Source organism: Myotis davidii, unplaced genomic scaffold (assembly GCF_000327345.1).
Source record: "Myotis davidii unplaced genomic scaffold, ASM32734v1 scaffold1124, whole genome shotgun sequence".
Classification (NCBI taxonomy): Eukaryota; Metazoa; Chordata; class Mammalia; order Chiroptera; family Vespertilionidae; genus Myotis; species Myotis davidii.
Window position 1 is genome coordinate 841,045 of NW_006295384.1, and position 24,082 is coordinate 865,126.

At 41.4% G+C, this 24,082-nt stretch overlaps 1 protein-coding gene across 3 annotated transcripts in view; it reads right to left on the minus strand.

Annotated features, from left to right (window-relative positions):
• The window catches only part of PDK3 (pyruvate dehydrogenase kinase 3), a 68,139-nt gene that overhangs the window by 17,608 nt on the left and 26,449 nt on the right, over positions 1-24,082 (minus strand). For all 3 annotated transcript variants that reach the window (XM_006770003.2, XM_015567987.1, XM_015567988.1), the window contains exons 4-6: positions 19,764-19,948; positions 16,170-16,259; positions 4,108-4,185 (exon numbers count right to left, since the gene is read on the minus strand). In XM_006770003.2, coding sequence (XP_006770066.1) covers positions 4,108-4,185; positions 16,170-16,259; positions 19,764-19,948 — 353 coding nt within the window. The remainder of the gene's footprint in view (positions 1-4,107; positions 4,186-16,169; positions 16,260-19,763; positions 19,949-24,082) is intronic.

The window sequence follows — 24,082 nt, forward strand, 5'->3', positions numbered from 1 at the left end:
GGCTTCTTCCTGCTTTCCCTTTCACCTCCCTGCATTGTGCCTACATATGCAAATTAACCTCCATCTTTGTTGTCAGTTAACTGCCACCTGAGTTGGCAGTTAATTTGCATATAGCCCTGATTAGCCAATGAAAAGGGTAGCATCGTACGCCAATTACCATTTTTCTCTTTTATTAGTGTAGATTGCCCCACAGGGTGAGCATATGGATGAAGAAGCTGGGTGTCAGGCAGGAAGTGACCTGTCTGAGGCCCACATCTAAGTGTTCAAATCCACATTTCTACTGCCTGGTTAAGCTACAAAGTTCCCATCTTCTCCCTAAGCCCTGCTGCCTTACCATACGGATTCAGAAAAGGTCAATTAGAAGTGTTTATTTGCTTAATGTTTTGGCAACTGATTTCTCAAGAGAAATGAGGACAAGTGTGATGAAATAGCTACTTGTCATTGGAGGAACCCACATGGGTTGCCATAAGTGGCCAGTCAGAAAGATCTGAGGTAAATAAAGCTGTTAAATGTGTTACAGAAAGGATAATAAAGGAAGTTTACTATAACTGGCCCCCAATATTCCGAATTCTAGTGAGGACTGGTAAATACTGTGGTGTTCACACAGTATGTGTCCTACATAATCCTATTTGCCACTTTCTCAGGGGTTTACATTAGAAAAGAAAAAAGTTCAGGGGAAAAAAAGGGGGTGTGTCAAACTAGCCAAACTTACATCCTCAGGTAGCAATGACTGTCCTTTTGGGTTAATGGCAGTCTTACTCGTCTAAAATGCAGAGCAAGGGCAGCAAGCATGTCGCTGACTATTGTTAAAGGTACCCGTTGGGCAACGGGAACATCCTGAAAGGCAATGCAATGCTGGTTCACACAGGCTCTGAAAATAAATCCATTAAGTATCTGGATCTGATCTGACCGCTCCCTGAAAACAGTCAGCCATCATGTTGGAAACACGCGCACTCTCTCATTCTGCAGTGATAGTGTCTACTTACGGTGTTCAGGGCCAACCTCCAACCTGCATCTCTAACACAGAACTTACTAGAGACAAAACAGAGTCTTTAACTGCACTCGCAAAGAGCTTTGACATTTAAGAAATCATAAATATAAATCATAAATACATTACCTGAAAGCACGAGGAAACTAGAGGCTGCCTCTAACCACCAGCATTCATTTATCTTAGTGGTGATAAAAAAAGGCTTAAAAAGTCATGCGTGAGACAATGACAAAAGTGGTCATACAGCTCTGCTCCTGGCGGGGTGTGCTGCCCAGCGTAACCACCTCTCTGGGAAGGAGCGGCTGACACAGTTGCACCTGGGAATCAGCAAGAACAGGCTCGCTGCTCTGGCCTACAGTGAGTGAGGCTGCTATTCATGCCGAAGAGCATCTGGCTACTACCTGTGAATGTAAGTTCCATGTTTGACAAACAGAAAGCTGGACAGTGAGGTCAGGCCCCGAAGAGCCAGGAGGAAGAGAGGGTATTCTTTTGCTTCTACTCAGGAATACTCCAGCCAAGTCCATTAGGTTCTCATAGTGTATTGATTCAAAACATTGGCACAACTCAGAGGACTCAACGGACTTTGAAAGCAGCTTTGATTCCATACTTTCTAGTAAAATGTAGGGGCCAATGTGTTACAACAGCAGCCTGAAGTCTTTCACATTTTAATATCTCTCTCTCTCTCTCTCTCTCTCATTTATTGTCTAAAGTTTTACATAATGTCTCCTTTTTTCCCGATTGACCTCCCCCTCCCCAGCCATTCCCACCCCGGGCAAGCCCCCACCGCCCCAGTGTCCGTGTCCATTGTTTATGCTGATATACATGCTTACAAGCCTTTGGTCGCTCTCTAACCACCCCTCCCCTGCCATTTGTCTCTGGATCTATTTTCGTTCACCAAATTATGTTGATCATTATATCCCACATATGGGTGAGATCATGTGATAAGTGAAATGCAGTTCTGGTGTATTTTAAGAAGGAATTTGGTTTATCTTTTAAAAAATATATTTTTATTGATTTCAGAGAGGAAGGGAGAGAGACTAAGAGGTAAAAGCATTAATGATGAGAGAGAATCATTGATCAGCTGCCTCCTACACGTCCCACATGGGGGATCAAGCCCTCAACCCGGGCATATGCCCTCACTAGGAATCAAACCGTGACTTCCTGGCTCATAAGTCGACGCTCAACCACTAAGCCATGCCGGCCGGGCTTATCTTTAATTGTAAATGCTTATACCGTAAGACTCAGTCATTCTACTTCTAGGAATCTAATGTACAGAAATACTTCCACACGTTCACAAATTTTCCCAACCCTCCAAACACGTACATATGTGTACACACACACACACACACACACACACACACACACACACACCTTCATTGGGAAATCATTAAATAAATTATGGCAATCTACACTATGGATAATCTCTAAATGACAACACAGGCAAAATTTTCAAAGCAAAGTGAAAAAAAACATCATGGAACATGAATATTTCCAACCCCATTTATGTAAAAAATGAAGCTCTGTATGGGACTGAGAGAGCAGTGGAGACTCATTTTACTCTATATTTCTGTATTGTTTGTATTTTTACAATGAGTATGTCTTTTTTTTTTTTTGCTAACTTACAAATTTCAAAAAAATTTAACATGGAAATATAGACTCATACGATTAATAGAAAAGTCAGCTATAACCCTACTCTCCACACAGAGTTGTTTCTCCCTAGGTGCTAGAAATCCTTCAAAATATTTTCCGGTGAACTTGCACTATTACAAACTTTTATAGCGTGTGTTTAAAAGATTCTTTTAAAGCATTATTTTAAAGGGCTGCATAGTATTCTATCTTATGAGTAAACCACAATGTTAATGTCTTCTGTTGTAGAAAACTTGGATCTTCTCATTTTTCTCTATAAGGAAACCACTGTGCTCACCATTCTTGTACATACAACTGTGCATATCTATATTTTCTTATAATACCCTTTCTGAAGTTTAATTCACTGGGCCAAAGAATAAGACTATTACTAATTTACTGGGTCAAAGAGAAAGAATATTGGTGGCATTTTTTGAGAAAGGCTGGACCAATTTAAACTTATACCAGAAATGTATAAGTGTTGGTAAGAAAGTGTTTTTCTGGGCAATAATTCGAGGCAATAAAATGTTTCAATCATTGCCATTTTGAAAGACAAAAATGGCATTTCTCTTTGGTTTTGTTTGTACTTCTTTGTTTAATAAAGTTAAACACTTTCCCATAGGTTTATTGTTTGTTTGCATTTGCTATTTTGAGAATTGCCTATTCATACCTTTGTGCATTTTCTACTGAATTATTTCTGTGCCACGAACTTTGAGTTCTAATAGATTATACATTCCTATACAAAAACTCCTTACAACAATATACCTAGTTGACCACAAACATAGAAAAGGTTTTAAAAATATAGAAAAGAAAAAAAATTTTTTAAAAAAGAAAAATTATATCTTTTCAACACTTTCTAAATTGAATCATAGATTTTTTTAAAATATATTTTATTGATTTTTTACAGAGTGAAAGGGAGAGAGATAGAGAGCCAGAAACATCGATGAGAGAGAAACATCGATCGGCCGCCTCCTGCACATCCCCCACTGGAGATGTGCACGCAACCCAGGTACATGCCCTTGATTGGAATCGAACCTGGGACCTTTCAGTCCGCAGGCCGACGCTCTATCCACTGAGCCAAACCGGTTTCGGCTGAATCACAGATTTTTAATGCAAATAGTCAAGGTTTCCTTATCTAGGGAGCAAAAAATATTGTTTCTATTGGAAATTCAAATTTAGCTAATGTTATCCATTAGGCTTTGAGAGGTAAATAAAGGGAAGGAAGGTAATTAACATATACTGAATGCAAACTGCGTACCAGGTCCTTGTACCTACAGTCTCATTTAATTCTCAAGCTAGTCCTACATGGTAGATATGATTTTCTCCTCTAAAATTAAAATATACATAAAACCTGTTTGATTCTAAAAAAAAATATATATATATATAGAAAATATTTTTTAAATCAGCAAAACTTTAGGATCTCGCTTAAATATAGCTTAGGAGTATTCAGATTTGGGTCAACTTCTTTGTACTTAAGGTTAAAATTATTCTTTTACCATTGAATTCTTCAATTTCCAACTCAGGAGCTACCATGTAATACTGTTCACATAACATCTTGGCAGTTTCATACGCATCTGCAAAAAAAAAGAAAAAAAGTTTAGCTGCTGCACTAAGGCACAAGCAGATGATAGATAGATAGATAGATAGATATAGATAGACATAATAGATAAGCAAACAAGGACAATTTCTAACTTGATGAATTTTTAATTAATTAACTACTTCTTTTTTAAAAAATAGCCTTTGTGGCTTGCCCATCTGGTGTGGCTCAGTGGTTGAGCTTTGACCTATGAACCAGGTGGTCACGGTTCAATTCCTGGTCAGGGCACATGCCTGGATTACGGGCTTGATCCCCAGTGGGGGCCATGCAGGAGGCAGCCAATCAATGATCCTCTCCCATCACTGATGTTTCTGTCTCTCTCTCCCTTGCCCTTCCTCTATGAAATCAATAAAAAAAAAATTTTAAAGCCCTATAGAATTTAAATATGTTAAAACTTGACATATCAACCTAAAATAATACAAAGATAAGAGTCAGGTGTGTTCCGACTGTAAGTTTCGGTTCGTTGACCTCATATTGCTAGCAAATTAAAATTGTATATATTATTTGACCTCGGAATAAAAATTCTTATTCCTTTATTCAACTTTTAGAATTAAACCATTAAAAGAACCACAGAGACATTAGAATAACTGACAAAATGAAATAATGAGGAAATGTTAGTAAGAGAAAAGGAAAAAAAGAGTTGATCACTGTGAAAACAAACATTAAAGTAGGACTTAATTGAAACCCGAAAAAATTAAAATACAGAATTATATTAAATTTGCAGGGTTTTTTCCTAGGGTATAATAAACCTCATTAAATATCTGTAAAGTACTTTTGTAAAAAGAAATCAAGATGCACTCTTTCTGCTTTGGCTATAGCACCAAACAATGCTACATCTCCACCTAGTGACACAATAGCACAAAGCCAACCAAGAACCTCCAAGGCTACTTTATTTAAACCAACAAATCCTAAAATCTCAAAATGATGCTCTGCTATCCATACACAAAGCCAATACATCTGCTCAAAACAACTCTCCAAGTATATAACACCGTTAAAGGTGTTTTGACATCATTCTTCCATTCACCATAAAAGAAAAAGTGCCCACTAACTGCGATATCGCCTCATGGCATTTGCTTGCCCAATGGCATGAGAGTATAAGAAAAGGTATTACACAAATGCAACATGCAGAAGAGATGGCAGAACCCAGATAGAAGCCATCAACTTGGGACCCAAAGACTCAGTGTGTTTCCTAAAACCACGTGTGAATAAGAGTTTTTAAAGCATCTTGACAAATTATGGTGTATCAGTGCTATAATTAAAAATCACATAATGATGCTTGAAAAACTCAAACCACCACAATGAGACTCACATACACCAGCCATTCAAGTATTTGGGGGATAGTAATGGTAAAATCTACATTCATACACATCTTTAGAAATTCCCATAGCACATCATCATGCCTTGGACACGATACACAGCTAGCAAGCATTTGCTAAATGGAACAATCTTCTTGCCCATGAGAAAGTTCTCAAGGAGAAATATTCTTTTTCTTAAAATCCTTACTGGAGGATATGCTTTTTTTAAAACTGATTTTTAGAGCGAGGGAGGGAGGGAGGGAAGGAAGAGAGAAACATAGATCAGTTGCCTCCTGTATGCACCGGACCAGGGACTGAACCCACAACCTAGGTATGTGCCCTAATTGAAATCAAACCCACAACCTTTTGGTGTATGGGATGATGCTCCAACCAGCTGAGCCCCCCGGCCAGGGCAAGAAATGTTCTTTTTGGTCAGACTAGGAACTAGAGGCCTTGCGTGGTTCCCAAACCTCATTGTATGTGGAATTCACTACCAAGTTGTTGTTTTTTAAAAGGCAGATTATAAAATGAGCCCCTAGAGATTCTGATGCAGTAGGTCTGTGTTGAATCTATATTTTAAAAAGCTTAGCAAGTAATTCTGAAGAGAAGCTAGATTTGAGGATCACTTGCCGGGAAAGCCGTGGCTGGGCCATGTTAATTCAGTCACTGTCTCTCCCAGGACATGAATGATCATGGGGTATTGAGGTGTATACAGCACACATGTACTCAAACTTCTATTTCACTTCTATTTAAGTGAACTAACATAAAAATGTAAAAACTTTAAACATCACCCACATAACCAAAATTCAACTACTGGCTTATAATTCCATGTCTTTCATTCTGGGGTAGAATGCAAGTTCTACTTATAACAAGCTTTCAAATAAGACTTTTCTAATTTTAATTAGAAACCAACATTTTAAATATGATAATTAACCAAATTAATTTTATCTGCAATACATCTGAGCAAGTAACTACTACCAATCTTTTTAAAAAAATGTTTTAATTGATTTCAGAGAGCAAGGGAGAGGGAGAGCGAACTAGAAACATCAATGAGGGAGAATCATTGATCGGCTGCCTCCTGCACACCCCCTACTGGGGACTGAGCCTAAAATCCACATGTGCCCTGACTGGGAATCAAACCCGTGACCTCCTGGTTCATAGGTCAACACCCAACCACTGAGCAACACCGGCCAGGCTCCAAACAATCTTTAAAAGGAAATTATTATTACTGCCACTAAACATAAATGCTATTCATTGTTTTAAGGATCAGTTTTCAAGAACAATAAGATAATGATCATAAAGTAACTAACAAAACTGTTGGTGTGGCACATACCTACATCCCCCAGGCTAGAACATTCAACCTGTAAACACACAAGACTGATTATTTATTTAAAAGGCCAAGTCATAAAAAGCAGGGTGAAGGTTCACCAAGCAACTAGCCAAACAGATCCAACCTAGCCCAAAATTTAAGAAAAGCACACAGGAAAATTTAATACATTATGGAGGTTATTTTATTAATTTTTGTTAATCCTCACCGACGATATTTTTCCATTAATTTTTAGAGAGAGTGGAATGGAAGGGGAGAGACAGAGAGAGAGAGAAACATCTATGTGAGAGACACACTGATTGGTTGCCTCCAGCACACACTCGCAGGGCCTGGGATGAGACTGAAACCGAGGTACATGCCCTTGACCAGAAGTAAACCCGGGACCCTTCAGTCCATGGGCTGACACTTTATCCACTGAGCCAAACCGGCTAGGGCTATTAATTTTTTATTAGAAGATTTGCCTATTCAAAATTCACCATAGAACTCTGCTATCAAATATTGGCCTCTGTTGTGAATACACATGATCATTTGTTTATAAATATCTTAGAAGAGGCAGGGCAAGGATGAATTTGAGTGGGTGCTGAAAAAAAACACATGAAGGTACCAAGGTCCCTAACAGGTTTAATAGGATATAGAAAACCGTGAAGCTCAAGTTTAAGAAGCCACTGCCAGAACAAGGTAATGCACATGGCCACAAAGCATTGCAAAGTCATAGAGATGCTGCTTTTTAGAAACCCTTGTAAGTTACAAAGCGATTCCAATAAGGTATGTCTACCATCATCCTTTCACCCAAAATGCATCCCAAGCGAGAACCACCAGGTATTTCTAAGTACCAGACCCTTTCTCACCCTCCAAACCACAGCCGACTGGAGATGTGGGGGGCAGAGCATCTAACGAAAAGGCAACCAATCTACAGGCTGAGCAAAATCCTATAACCTGTGGTTGAGGGCAGAAAGATAGGTGGAGGCAAAGGACTTCATCTTTTGAGAATTTCAGATCAAGACTCGGGCAACACAGAAGACAAAAGGAAATTCGGAGAGTTATCATCTAGAAGGCCTGCGGTGGCCATCATTGCCCTAAACAAGTCTGCCAGTCTACAGACAAGAGAGAAAGGCAGAGGGGCTAGGACTTGGCCACGCCAGTTACAAAGACACACAGGAAACAGCCTTGTTTTCTGTTTCCCAGTTCCAATGTCTATAGCTCCGCCTGTGAAGTGCTTCCTGTCCTTGGATTTTCATGGGACCTACTAGGTCCTTTCAATAAATCTGTTTCTTGAACTAGTGTAAGTGAGTCTCTGTTATTCGCAAACGGAAGAGCCCCACGTGAGAGCACAAGACATTATTTCCGAACCAAAATAATGACACACTTTCAGGATGCCATTTGTACGCCATTATGCTAAGCCTACTGGCGTATAGGAACAACACAGGCAGGCTAACATCGCTGCGAGAGGTGACTTTTGTACCAAGTATTTAAGTTTGTACCTTTAAAATTATCTTCCCACAGGATTTTCCATTCTCTTTCCTGGTTTCTCACAAAGAAAAGGAGGAAAGGGTCACAATGGAAGGAACCTCCCAGAAACAGCTTTACAACACTAATTCTAGCATTCACTACCTCGAGTCTATAATTTGCAGATGTGTAAAGGTAGATATTAATGTGCTAAATAAGCGACAAGGAGACATGCTTCAGTGTTCTGCACATTCAATTAATGTTGTGCGTGATGCACCCCACTTTTATACATTTATACAACTGGCTAGTCAAAAATAAAAATATTGTCCCTACTCTTCTACATAAAAGTTTTCTCTAGTCTGTCTCAAGAGATCTAAGCATGTAATCATTGTTAGTTCATTAAGGTTTCCTAAGGCTATAAAACAAGTGTGCATGCATAGGCAAGCACGCACGTGCACACCACACACACACACACACACACACACACACACACATTTAGTACATACAGAAAGAGCAGATAGAACACATACTGGGAAGCCACAACAGAGACCACAGAAACCAGAACACACCTGGACAGAGCCATCTACAGACCAACCAGAACACATACACACACACACACACACACACACACACACAGATCATCTAGGCTGGACATCTGACCGGCCTAAACCAGGATCTTTCCAGCTGAGAAAATCAATGGTAGAACTGTCATTAAAACCCAGAAGCCCAACTCCCTCTACACCAAGCTTCCTAAAACAAAAGGAAAGGAAACAATATTAGAGATAGAGATGCCAAGTTAGAAGATTAACTGCGAAATCTCAGAGCATATGAGAAGGTAAAAACCTAGTGAAAAATACCAACTACTCTAAAAAGAGGAACAGAGTGGTTAAGACTTCACTAAGAGGCCAAGGAAACTGACACACACTTGTGGGTACTGGGAAGAAAAGCTGGCCCTAGCCAGTGGATAGAGCATCAGTGTGTGGACTGAAGGGTCCCAGGTTCGATTCTGGCCAAGGGCACATGCCCTGGTTCCAAGCTCGATTCCCAGTAGGGGGCATGCAGGAGGCAGCTGATCCATGATTCTCTCCCATCATTGATGTCACAATCTCTCTCTCCTCCCTTCCTCGAGGAGGAAAAGGAGGAAAAGGAGGAAGAGGAAGAGGAGGAGGAGGAGGAGATTCATGCCCATGGGGAATGAAATAGAAAACTGTTAACATTTGCTTCAGCCTACAGGGAGAAGAGAGACCTTCAGGGTTCCTGCTAGGTGGCCCAGCCCATTTTGCCATGGCAGAAAAGGTAATTGATTTGAGGCCCCACTGAAGAATAAAGGTTGTATACACCTGGCTGGAAAAATCATTTGACTCTAGAGATTCTGTGTATTGCAGATCAGACATAGGAAGGATTCCAACAATACTGATATAGAGGGCAGAATAGAGGCTCCTATCGTCAGGTACTGAATTCACCCAGGAAGGCCATGTATGATGGACATGAGTGCTAGAGATGGGGAAATACACAAAGACTATGGATTTTGTAGAGACAAAGATTACTTACATCATTCCCAGTTTTATACCGATCTGTAAATTTAGTATGAATTCAAATGTATAAAGCAATGGTTTATAAAATCAGGTTATTTTTATTCTCTTCTCTCTTGTCACATATTTTCTATTGTCTTCAATGAGCATTTTTTTTATTATTTTGGTAACATAGGATTAGTCTCCTTCACTGACTCAACTGGGAACAGGAATTGGATGATTGACAAAAATGTTGGCTAAAGTGGGAAACCATAAAATATGACTACTATCATAAACATGACTTAAAATGCACATGTAAATACACCATTTATTCCTCTACCCATCTTTTCATATAAGTCTAAAACCTCTTCTTTGAATATGGATGGGTTAGGGTTCTAGCTCATCTATCTTAGATTAAAAAACACTGCATACATCTATGAATATTCCAATTCCCATGTCGTTTTTGTTGTTGTTGCTAATCCTCACCTGAGGATAGTTTTTCCATTGATATTTTTTTTTAGAGAAAGTGGAACGGAGGGGGACACAGAAAAAGAGAAACATCAATGTGAGAGAGACACATAAACTGGTTGCCTCCCACACGTGCCCTGACCAGGGGTGGGGATCGAACCTGCAACTGAGGTACACATCCTTCACCAGAATCAAACCTGTGACCCTTCAGTCTACGGACCAACACTCTAACCACTGAGCAAAACCAGCTAGGGTAAGTTTACACAATCCTATATAATAAAAGGCTAATATGCAAATAGACCAAACAGCAGAATAACTGGACAAGTGAACAACCGGTTGCTATGACATGCGCTGGCCACCAGGGGGCACACGCGGACCATGACGGGCATTGGGTGTGGCAGGATGGTGGAGCAGGTGAGCGGGGGTGCCAGACCAAGGTGGCGCACCAGTTGCTGTCATCAGGGCGAGCCTCTGGTGGTTACTGAAAATTCTTTGCTCCCGTGCTGCAGTCCCACTCGTTCACAGCTGCTGCCAGTTCACTAGCTGGTGCTAGTCCCGAATGCTCGTCGCCATCAGCGGGTGCAAGCAGTGGCTGCTGGCTCTGATCGCCCCTGAGGGCTTCTCCACCTCCTCCTGCTCCTGAAGGGTAATCAGGGCAGCAGCTGCCGCTCACACCCACTGCTGGCACCGGCCCCAATCGCTCTGCGCCATCAGCTGGTGCGAGTAGGGCCAGCGCCATCAGTGCATGGGAGAGGCAGCGGTGGGAGTGGGGCTTCCAGCACACAGGGGACCAGAGGCTGCGGCGGGAGGGGCCAGGTGGGGGCATGGAGGATGGGCCGAGACCCACCCCTGTGCCCACCGCAGCCTCGCGGCCCACAGTTCCCTTTTAAGGTGCACGAATTCGTGCACTGGGCCCCTAGTATTTTAATAAATTATGTAGTCACGACAGGTGGTATAACTTATACCAATGGTTTGAGGACAAATAAGTGACCTTTACTAAAATATATGCCTTACCAAATGGGACACAACAGCATCCAAGAAAGTATGTACAAGCCAGTGCACTTAGTGTGCTGTGGGTATCAGTAGGTGTGATTTATGAAGAGAATGAAGGGTGGCAGAGAAGTTGACTGCATGGTGCTGCTTGTTGTGTTTATGCATTTTGAGACTCTGAAACCATCCTCCACTGTTGTTTTCCTTAAGGGAAGAGGCTGTTGAGAAATGAAAAGCATGGCTTGAAAGAGGCAGTGGGGAGCAGGGGACATGCCAGTCCCCCCTTCCTCCATGAGTGCGGGGGTAGGAGTGTGCATACATATGCATGTGTTGAGGGAAGTAGCATTCTGAGTGGCAGAGGGACCTGGAGGTGTCTTTTATTGGACACAGTCTCGCCAGGAAGCCAGACTTCAAGCTGTGCCAAACAGCCTGACCGGCATGGCTCAGTGGTTGAGCATTGATCTATGACTCATGCCCAGGTTTCGGGCTCGATCCCCAGTTTGGGGCGCACAGGAGGTAGCCGATCAATGATCCTCTCTCATCACTGATGTTTCCTACCTCTCTCTCTCTCTTCCTCTCTGAAATCAACAAAAATATATATATATATTTTAAAAGTTATGCCAAACAAGTGGCAGAAATGATGAAATGATAGGGTGGAGTAAATTTTGTTCACTATGCAATAGTGGTCTCACTGGGTGAAAACTCAAAAGGGTCAAGAAAAAGAGTGAAGATAAGGCTGTGAGCCAGCACAGGAAGAGGGAGGAGAAAGGGGATCTGGCCCGCGGTCAAAATCATGACTACACAGGACAAAGGAAGCAGGAAGCTGTGAGGCAGGCTGTGGACATGAACTCTCGGTTTCTTTCTTTCAAATATTGACTGAACTGTTTTGCACGTGATCTTCAGCTGGTTTTTGGTACAAAATCTGTCCCTAAGAGGAGTGATGCACACGTGGGTGAGAGTAATTGCAGACCTCTCGAACTTTACACCCCAGTTAGAGAGACCAACAGAAGTACAGCTGTCAAGGCCGGGTAGTTGGTAATAAGTCCAATAAGAGCAGTACAGATAGCAAGCGCTGCAAAACAAGATTCTTTTGGCCTTGAGAGGCAAGTTGAAGCAGGTTCCTCCTCACCCTCTCCAACGCCTCTGACTCACTTTAGCACTGCTCATTCCTCTGCTATCCAGAAGGGCTAACAGTTGCCTAGAGCTCCCTGTCGCTTACCTAGTTGTACTGATTCATGGTTAAAACCTCCCTAAAAACTGCCCCGCCAGCATGGCTCAGTGGTTGAATGCCGACCTATGAACTAGGAGGTCACGGTTTGATTCCCGGTCAGGGCACATGCCTGGGTTGGGGGCTCGATCCCAGCTGAGGGGTGTGCAGGAGACAGCCAATCAATGATTCTCTCTCATCAGTGATTTTCTCTCACTCTCTCCCTCGCTCTTCCTCTCTAAAATCAATATTTTTTTAATTAAAAAAGACCCTAAAACCTCCCTAAAAACTAATGAAGACTTTATTTGTGAAGAAATAGTGACCGCAGAATAAAGAATCCATTACTAGCTTCACCAGTGTTCAACACATGCCAAATCTTTCTCACTACCCTCCCTCCGTATAATTTAAAGTAAATCCCATGTGTCATTTTATGCCATGCATAATGTTTTGAAATAGCTCTCTCAAAGCTAGAACTCCTTTAAAAAACACACACACACAATACCAATATCACACCTACACAAATGAACAATCTTTCTTGAATGTCAAATATCCAGTTGTCTTATAAATGTCCTAAATGAGTTCTAAAAATATTTTAGACTTTATGCCAAAAACAAATGTAAAGGCACCAATGTGTTATATGATCAGTGGTATAAATGAGAAGCCACACGATTTGTGTGAGGCCAAGGACTTCTGCTATAAACTTGTGTACAGCGCTGACTGGGTGCTAGCACTGCTTTAGGAGCTCTGCATATAGTGACTCATTTAACTCTATGATACAGGTGAATGTACCATTTTATAGATGAAGAAACTGAGGCCCAAAGAGTTTACATAGCACGTCCAAAGTCGCTCAGCTAACCCAAATGTCCATCAGCTGGTGAATAAACAAAATGTGGTTTATCCGTTCAACTGAGTATTACTGGGCTATAAAAAAGAATGAAGTACTAATGCCTGCAAAAACATGGATGATCCTTGAAAACACTATGCTAAGTGAAAGAAGCCAGACACAAAAGACCACATGTTGTATGATTCCATTCACATGCAATGTCCCGAATAAGCAAAAAGTAGATTAGTGGCTGCCTAGTCTTGAGAAGTGGGGTAGTGGGGATTGACTGCTAAGGGTATGGGGTTTCTTTCGGGAAAATGTTCTAAAATTGAACTGTGGCACTGGCTGTACAACTATGTGAATATCCTAAAAAAAACCCACACTGAATTGTACACTTTAAGTGGGTGAATTATATAGTATATATATGAATTATATCTCAATAAAGCTGTTTTTAAAAAATCATCAAAGAGTTTCAAATTTATCAAACCAAGAAATACTTATTGACCATCTAACAGGCATATACTAAGTTCCATGTAAGTTACAAAACAAGTTTAAGACACACACCCTGACCTCAAATTGCTTGCAGTTCAAGAGAAAAGGCACACACGCAGCACATAATAATGCACTTTTGCATTATGAATGCACACCTTTTTTTTGTAAGGGCAGTCAACTATCCGAACCTGGCTTTCTGATTCATAAAAGACATTGTGCTACGGTCTAATGAACATACAACTATGCCAAGACCAATCCTGCCCCCTCCCCGCCCCCGCCCCTCCCGCAGAGGCCTGCAGAGTCATGATTAACCACAGGCTTCTCTTGTGAGAGAGTTACCTGTAGGATTCTTAGGGAGCTGAGGCTGGATCTATTCATCTTATAATGGAAATAATTTGAGTGAATGTTTCCTAATTAAACAGAGGCCAGAACAGCTTGGCAATTCTAGGCTGGGCAAAGGCCCCTAGGCTGGGTCCTCTTCCCTGGATTTAATAATGCTCAGGGTAGCCCAGCCAGCATGGCTCAGTGGTTGAGCATCACCCTGTAAACCAGGAGGTCACAGTTTGATTCCTGGTCAGGGCACAAGCCTGGGTTGCAGGCTCGATCCCTGGTGTGGGGCATGCAGGAGGCAGCCAATCAATGATTCTCTTTCATCATTGATGTTTCTATTTCTCTCTCCCTCTCCCTTCCTCTCTGAAATCAATAAAATATACTAGTATTTTTTTTAGGGGAGAGCACGAACGCAATCCCCCACTACCACAAATTATGCAGTTGAGTTTCCCACATTTGGGAAAATCGCAGGGGTCAGCATACCCGGAGTGCAATGGGTAAGCCTCGCCCTGGGAAAACCACCGTCATGATCATGGTATCTCCCCTGCCAGGTAAGTATATATACTAGTATTTTTTAAAAAAGAATGCCCAGAGTAGCCCAGCCAGTGTTGTTCAGTGGTTGGGCATTGACCTATGAACCAGGAGGTCACAATTCAATTCCCAGACAGGGCACATGCCTGGGTTTCAGGCTCAAACTCCAGTGTGGAACGTGCAGGAGGCAGCCAATCAGTGATTCTTTCTCATCATTGATGTTTCTCTCTCTCTCTCTGCTGATCCCTTCCTCTCTGAAATCAATAAAAATATCTATCTATCTATATAAAAGCCTAAGCGACCAAACAATTGGTTGCTATGACATGCACTGACCACCAGGGGGCAGATGCTCAATGCAGGAGCTGCCCCCTGGTTGTCAGTGTGTTCCCACGGCCAACCTCCCACAGCCGGCCAACCTCCTGTGGTCCCTCCCCCTGGCAGGCCGGCCGGCCCCGATCGGCCCCGATCAGGACTGGCCCAGATAGCCCCAATCGGTGGCCAGGTCAAGGGACCCTACCCGTGCATGAATTCATGCACCGGGCCTCTAGTATTTATAATAAAAATGTGCAAGGTACACAAGCAGCACTGGCTGCTGATAGTGTGATGTTCCTCCAGTGTGGAGGCTACATACACTGGGCCACCTCCCTTGGCTCTAACTCCAGCAGCAAATGTCACTCTGCTTGAGGTAGGCTTGAGAGCTTTACCAAGCAGACAAGGCCCTCTTCTACTTCCTACTGACTTAGCTACACAGTCCAGAAAATGGAAGAGCAACAAAGATCCTTGGTGAAGACCAGGAGAGTGGTGGCCATGAACCCTTGTGTGTGTTTAGAGGGAGAGGATGGTCACAATAGGAGGTATCATCTTGGAAAGGGACAATTTGGGAATGTGAGGCTGCACAGAGTATCTGTACTCCTGAAAACAACTGAAAAAGAGGTCTAGAAACCTGGCAGATCACTTGCAACCAGGAAGGTTTTCTGGAGCTGGCATCTACCTTAAATGGATAACAAGGAAACTGCAGCTCAGATTCAAAGCACCTGGGGATAGGGACTTATGGATTTAGGGCTCTGTTTTACACCAAGGCTACTGGGACAGAGTCCAGCTCGATGTCTAGTGACCCCACGAAGCCCACATGCCATGTAGATTCTGAAGCCTGGGTGCACGTCAAAAAGATGCTTCCATTTTACAAACACGTGAATTCAGCCAAATTTTATAACAAAGGTTTGCATCCTCTGAGATTTTCAGATACTGGTGGCGATCAAAACTTAGAATCCTACTTAGGCTGACAAATGTTCATGGTTTAAGATAGAACTAGAAGTAAAACCCTAGTCAATGAAGTAGAAACTCCCATTTTGAGCAGCGCGAATTATGCATCTTTTCCTGAACTGCCTAAAAAGAACATTTCATATTTGGGTGAAGTAGCTTGGGCCCAGAGTGGCCTGAGGACTCGGCAAACAAGTCAGCAACATAATCCTATCACCAAGCTGCATTATAGCACCACATCATTTGAAGTACAATCGCAAACATTACAGTGGTCTCCTTACCTTTCACGACATCAGCCACGTTGCAGGTGGGATCGATACTTCCGATGTGTTTAGGATGAGCAGGATTTGTGTCACCACCAAACAAAAGCGCTAAACAAACACAGAAGGGAAGGGAGAGATTATAAACAAAGCAGGCTGGGATGGTCAAGCAGAGAAAAATGGAGGATTCTCGTGTTTGTAAGAATCATTTTAGCATCCACAGTGACTTAAAGGAACAGAATACAGAGTGGGGCAAAAGTGGGTTTACAGTTGTATGTGAAAAACAGGGTTCATTTTTGTATTATTTTTTATTGTTGTATCCTTTTCCATTATCAACAACTGTAAACCTACTTTTGCCCTACCCTGAATATATGATGAGGGGACAATGAAGAAGGAAGGATGTGCTTTAAGACCTGTCAGTAGCGCTCAGCAGGTCCTAAAGTAGTGACACATGCCAGGTGTCCAATCCTTTCTTCCTGACCCAATGTAACTTGGATGAAAAAACTTGCTTTCAATTTAATCCACCTTCTCAATACTAGTGCAGACATTTAATCCAACATTCACTCAATAGTTAGAAAACACAGCCTGCTCATTAGGCCAGGCTTGTGAGATGTCTTCACTGTGAACATTTCAAATGCCTCCATCATGGAGATTATTTTTCAATGTTGTATACACAAATGATATTTGTTCAAGTATTTTCCTTAACCCCGAAGTTTTAATTTTTTTATCCTCACCCAAGGATATGTTTATTGATTTGGGAGAGAGAGGGCGGGAGAGAGAGGAACATTGATCAGTTGCCTGTTGCCTTCCGTACGCACCCCAACAAGGGGATCAAACCTGCAACCTAGATATGTGCCCTGACTGGCAATCGAACCCTCAACCTTTTGGTGTATAGGACGACACTCCAACCAACTGAGCCACCTGGCCAGGAACATTCAAGTATTTTTAAAAGTATAAATGCTTTCAAAATACACAAGATTGGCAAATTTTACTTTTGAACAAGAGCCAAAAGGAGCCCCAAAGGAAAAAGTAATCTAACTTCAGTGTTTATAGATAAAAATATAAGATTTATTTATTTTTGGTATAGTTATTTTTAAATCAAACAAAAATTGGGAACATCTTAGATTTCACAAAAGGAGAATGCTTAAATAATATAGGGGAGATTTTAAATTATAAAAATTCTGAATATGAGCACTAGGCCAATACATAAAGTTCCAACTGATTACGTGAAAGAAAATCAGAAGTGACAAGCTTAGTCCATGATCTAAAAACCTGTACATATAGCCTGGCCAGTGTGGCTCAGTAGTTGAGTATCAACCTATGAACCAGGATGTCACGGTTCGATCCCCAGTGTGGTGTATGCAGGAGGCAGCCGATCAATGATTCTTTCTCATCACTGATGTTTCTCTCTCTCTCTCCCTCTCTCCCTTCCTCTCTGAAATCAATAAAAACATATTAAAAAATAAACAAAATATATACATATATACACAGACCTATATGGACTGAACATATCATGAATCTTCAGAACAGGCCCCAGGAAGCCAAGTCCCTACCCCAGCAGCAACGGCAGACAGAGCTGTGCCCACTCTCTGCCAGCAGGTTTTCCTCCCCAGCGTTTGTACCTTCAGTGAGTGGTGTAGAGATGAAGTTTATGGCACAGGTTCAGGGGCGGGGATGGGCAGTGACAGTCGCTTTACTGTTGGGACACTGTCAGCAGGGCCAGTGGCAGTGCCCTCACCAGAGCATTTCAGACGTCAGACTCTGCCAATGGTCCCTCTTCCTGGCCTCCCCTTGTATCCTACCTCTCCAGTCAATTCCTTCTTTTTAAATCAGGCAGAATTGTTTTCCATTGCTTGTTACCTTTATTGTCATATCATCAGAGTGATATGCTTTGATTATTGTTGTGAAGAGTTATATATTTTACTTATAACTAATATGATTTTTTTCAATTACAGTTGACATTCAATATTATTATATACATATATACACAGACACAGATTTAGGTCAGTAAGACATTATAGTTATCTAAATAGTTTAAATAGTATATAGGTTCTTTTTTTCCTTCAAATCTCCTATAAATTGTCATACTTTTTAAAAAATAATAAATTAGCCCTAACCGGTTTGGCTCAGTGGATAGAGCATCGGCCTGCAGACGCAAGGGTCCCAGGTTCGATTCCGGTCAAGGGCATGTACCTTGGTTGCGGGCACCTACCCAGTAGGGAGTGTGCAGGAGGCAGCTGATCGATGTTTCTCTCTCATTGATGTTTCTAACTCTCTATCCCTCTCCCTTCCTCTCTGTAAAAAATCAATAAAATATATATTTTTAAAAATAATAAAAATAAATTACCTTTATTGTCATATCATCAGAGTGATATGCTTTGATTATTGTTGTGAAGAGTTATATATTTTACTTATAACTAATATGATTTTTTTCAATTACAGTTGACATTCAATATTATATTGGTTTCGGTACACAGCATACCTTTCTATTTTTAAAAGCTATACATTTAGAACCAACCACATTTATTTTTTTATGTGCCCAGGCATAAATCAGCTGGCTGACAACACAGTCATCAGCTAGAATGAACTAAGGACTGTGTGCCTGCTTTGCCCCTGATGGATATAAGAGTGACACCACCAATCTGGTGTCTCCTTGCCCACTGCCAGGGGGTCCAACCTTCACGTAATAGCTGTATAACATTCATTTATCCAAATAAATAAAATTAGTAAAATAAAGATACATTATCCATTTTATGACTCAGTAAAGAGGATGATTTAGACTCTAGATGTGTGGATGTTTTTTCATAAGAATTATGAAATCAGCCCGGCCAGCGTGGCTTAATGGTTGAGCACTGACCTATGAACCAGGAGATTATGGTTCGATTCCTGGTCAGAGCACATGCCTGGGTTGTGGGCTCAATCCCCAGTGTGGGGCCTGCAGCGGGCAGCCAATCAATGATTCTCTCTCATCATTGATGTTTCTATTCCTCTCTCCCTCTCCCTTCCTCTGTGAAATCAATAAAGATGTATTTTTTTCAAAGGAATTATGAAATCAGGCAAAGAGACAATGCTAAAAATAAGCCCAACTTTTTTTGTGGAGAAAATTTTAGTTGCTTTTTTTTCCTTATCTGCTTATCAGCCTGGAGAGTGGACTAAATCTCTCAGGATTATGGTTTGATAACTCACTTAATCTGTTTTCACTGATCATTATGACATAAAAGACCAATTGCTCATACTGTCAACATGCCAATTCAATATTCCCAGAAACAATGTTTTTAAAACCAAAAAGGAAACCATCCAATAACCTGGAAAAAATACTAGAACATTCTCTCAGAGACACATACAGTGTTTGGAGATTAATACGGCGCCATTAAAGCTGGACCTTCGCCCCCATCAGGAATGGGACAGCAAAGGCTTAGCATCAAAAAATCTTTCAATGATTTATTTGAACAAAGAATACTAATGAATAGCTTTTTACTAGATAGGATTTACTTAGAAAAAAAAACTTAACTAGGAATGAAATTTCTACAGACAAAAATGCAGATCTATAACAGGGAAACATGGAAGAAATCACTCTGATTACCATTTCAAATCTGGACCAAAAGCCCGACTTACTGTGCTGGTTAATAAGCATGCGGAAGGAGATGCGGTTGGTATAGAAGCGATCCAGAAAATACTGGATGTTACTGCTAGTGAACGGATCAAACCCAAACTTCTCCTTGTATTCAATCACTCCTTGTGCCATTGTAGGAACCACATCATTGTGTCTATTTCTGACTTGAATAAGAACTTGTAGAAAGCTGTGTAGGAGAGAAACAAAAGTAGTCAGTCTTTATATCTCATGGCTGATGCATAACCTCCCCAGTTCCATCTCCGGACTACTTATCTTCTGGTATTTCTATAGGTAGAGACATCATAATCATTACAGGCTACAAGCAAGAACTCATGGGAAACAGAAGTATTACCTAAGTTTTTGCCTGAAACTTTCTACAGAAATTCTTTCGGAGACACAAAAAGTAAACAGTTCCAGTAAAGAAAAAATGCTCAAATACCTTTTTAAGAAATCCACTGCCTTTATGGATAAATGATCTATATATATAAAAGGCTAATATGCAAAGTGTCCCCTCAGGAGTTCGACTGGAAGACCGGGAGTTTGATCACTCACTATGAAGTGCACTGACCACCAGGGGGCAGCACGGAATGAAGGCAGGCTCCGGCTGGCAGCCAGAAGACCCCGATCAGCCCTGATCGCCTACCAGGCTTAGGGACCCTACCCATGCAGGTTTTCATGCACCAGGCTTCTAGTTACATATAACACAGGTTCTATAAATATTTGCTGAATAAATAATTGCAGAGCACATTATTTCTTCTGACAACATGAGGACAATCCAAAAATTTTTCCAAGAATTTATTATGGAGTTCCAAAGCAAAAGGTTCAGATGGTCAGACACTTAGCATATTAGCTATTTATTCAATATTCTAATGAATAAATAATGTCAAACTTTTGAAGAGTAAAATTTTGAAATATAATTCTCATAGCAGTAAAATATAGTGATGAAATGTAGATAGAATAAAGACAAAACAAACCTATTTAAGTATTGTGGTATATTACTGTAAAGATGTAGACAGAAAATGTATTATGGATGGTACGTAACTAAGAAGAGAAAGACAAGTCAATGGAACCAATAAAAAGCTTGGAACCAGGATGAAGGGTGAGTGAGTATATGCATATAAAAATTGAGCATATCGATAAAGTGGCATTGCAAATCAATCGGGAATCAATCAAATTACCTTGGACAGCTGCTTAGCAATTTAGTCACAACCCAATTTCCAGCCTTCAGCCAAACAGTGGGTTAAGAGATTTAAATGCAAGAGGGCAAAATCACATAAAAGATAAAAGAAAATCAGGTGAGAAAGTATATAACCTTGGAGTAAGGAAGGCTGTTCTAAATTTAATACCAAAGGCAGAAACCAGGAAGAAAGAAATTATATGACTGGGTAGAATTTCAGCAATTCTGTCAAAAAAAAACCACAAACAAACAAGGGAAACTGGGAAAAGTCTATTTGGAAGAGTTACTATCCTTAATTTAAAAAAAAGATGAGCCCCCCCCCCCATAGGAAAATTAGGCAAGTAATATGGTATCAAAGGAGAATTACCAGAGGAAAAGCAAATGCCAAAAACTTCCCCTTCACAAATAATAAACGAAAAACAAATTAAAACAGTGCAACAGCTGTATTTAAGAGCTGTTCTTTAGAGCAGTGGTTGCCAACCTTTCGGACCTCACAGACCACCAGTGGTCCGCAGACCACAGGTTGGCGACTGCTGCTTTAAAGCACTGTTCGTAGTCACAAGAAAACTGTAAACCCTTCTAAAACCCAAAAGTTCAAATTCCATGACTTATCTTTAGATGGACTATTATGAAACTGAATAGTGCTGTAGATCTGTAACATCACATGGTTATTTTTATAAAAAAATTCATACAAATGCATAGGTATGCCTGGTTAAAAGTTGGGATGGAAGGAAAATGTTTAGAATAGTTGTCCCCTGGCAGTGGAAATGTGGAGTGACTTTCTTTTTAATTATCTGAATAGTCTTATTTTTCCCAATGATGAAATATGTCCGTAACAAATGCATACAAAGACAGCAAACCTGAGTAAATCAACTCTGAAATTAGGAGGTCATAATTATTCACAAGAAATTTTATGATGGACAATTTGTCCTTTACATAATGCTCTTTTTTTATTTTTTGTTTTGTTTTGTTTTATTGTTAATCCATAAAACAATATTTTTCCATTGATTTTTAGAGAGAGTAGAGGGAGGAGGAGAAACATCAATGTGAGAGAGACACATCGATTGGTTGCCTCCCACACGTGCCCCAATCAGGCCCGGGATTGAGCCTCAACCAAGGTATGTGCCCTTGACCAGAATCAAACCAGGGACTCTTTTCCTTGGGACTATCCCTATCCCCTGAGCCAAACTGGCGAGGGCCATAATGCTCTGTGTCTCAACTTATCTAAAAGGAGGAGACTTGCCTTCATGGTTTAGTTCTCAGCTACTTGCCTCATCTTCCGGGGCTCTTCTAAACTTATCTATATATATAAACAGCAAATATGTTAAGTGTCCAACCATCTGACTGGTCGCTATGATGCACACTGACCACCAGGGGGCAGTCAACGCAGGAGCCACTGAACTGCAGTGACCTGGCAGTGGTGGTTCTCAGGTGATGCACCCCGAAACCAGAGAGGAGGGAGCCTGACTCCTCGTGGGGCTGCGTGATTCCACCTTTGGCCATGGTTTATGTTGTTGCTGGGGCACTGTCGCCCCAAATCTGGTTTACTGCACACTTCCGTTTGCATTCCACACCCTGTATGACAGCAACTTTGCAGAGTGCCCTCTCGCACTCTGGGACCCCTGGGGGGATGTCAGAGAGCCAGTTTCAGCCCCATTCCCGCAGGCCAGGCTGAGCGACTCCACCTGCCAGAGGGACTCCGCTCACTCTGCAGATGCCTGAGAGGGACTGCGGGAGGTTGCCTCCAGGACGTGTGCAGCCCATCTCACCCAGTCCTGCCCTGCCGGCCACCTTCTATTTCCTTTCAATGTGCACAAATCTGTGCACCAGGTCACTTAGTCATTACATAAATGTGCTTGTCCTCTAAGCTACTTTCACTCTACTTAAATGATTTCCCTGCCCATGACTCCTATATAACCTCTCACTGAACACAAAAGACTACTACTATGAGTAACATGACTCACCTTCACTCCTTCCTTCACTATGGGCCCCAGGCTTCAAAAATTCCAAATATCCTAACTAGCTGCATGCACCTAGGCAAGTTTCCAAAGCTTCCTGGGTGAGAACAATTATTACAAAGATCTTGTACACATTGGACCCAGCACTTAGCAGTTTACATTGCAGGCTCACGTCCATAAATCACATCAGACTGACCACCTGTTCCAGAAATTGAGACAGGACTCTGGGAACCACACAGCAGAAATTGAATATCACATACTTCCACAAATCTGTGTCCTAAAATTCAAAGCTAGAAAAGAGGCCAGTCCTCATTTTTAAGATATCAGCCAAGCAAACTGTTACTTGCTAATGACTTCTGAGAAAACAAAGCTTCTGGATTGGATTCATTTAATTTCAAAACCTTAAATGACAGCAAGAGTTGATAGTAATGCCCAACTGGCGTGGCTCAGTGGTTGAGTGTCGACCTGTGAACCAGGAGGTCATGGTTCAATTCCCAGTCAGGGCACATGTCTAGGCTTCAGGCTCGATTCCCAGTGGGGGCATGCAGGAGGCAGCTGATCAATGATTCTCTCTCATCATCCATGTTTCTATCTCTCTCTCCCTCTCCCTTCCTCTCTGAAATCAATAAAAAATATATTTTTAAAAAACAAGTTGATAGTAAGAAAAACACTGCATCTGGAACTCTAACCTTCCTTCCACGTTTCACAGATTCATTGCACAAACACCTAGCCAAGTATAAAACAGGTCAATATTTCCCCCTTTATATTTTAATTTACAACTAAACTTGACCTAACCACTCATGGCTTGACCCAGCAGTGCTGGCAGTATGGTACATGGTCAAGAACAATGTCCTACAAAAAAGGAAATGTGATTTCCAGATCCAGCTCTACTACTCACTAATGTTATGATCTTGGGCAAGTCACCTCACACCTTGACCTCAGTTTCCTATCTGTGAATTGAGAGGGCTGGGTCAAATGCCTGGTGCTGAGGTCTTCTATAAAGTGTTGTTTCTCTAGTTCTTTTAATGGAACACCTATATGTAAGGTGCTCAGTCTCACAATTGTGTGGACCAGGTTTCTATTCAGAAATTCCTCAGCACAACGGGCCTTCCATATGCATTCATTCATGTGTTTATGAAACAGGAAGAAAGTAATGTGAAAAGGATACTTCATTTCCTTGAGGGAA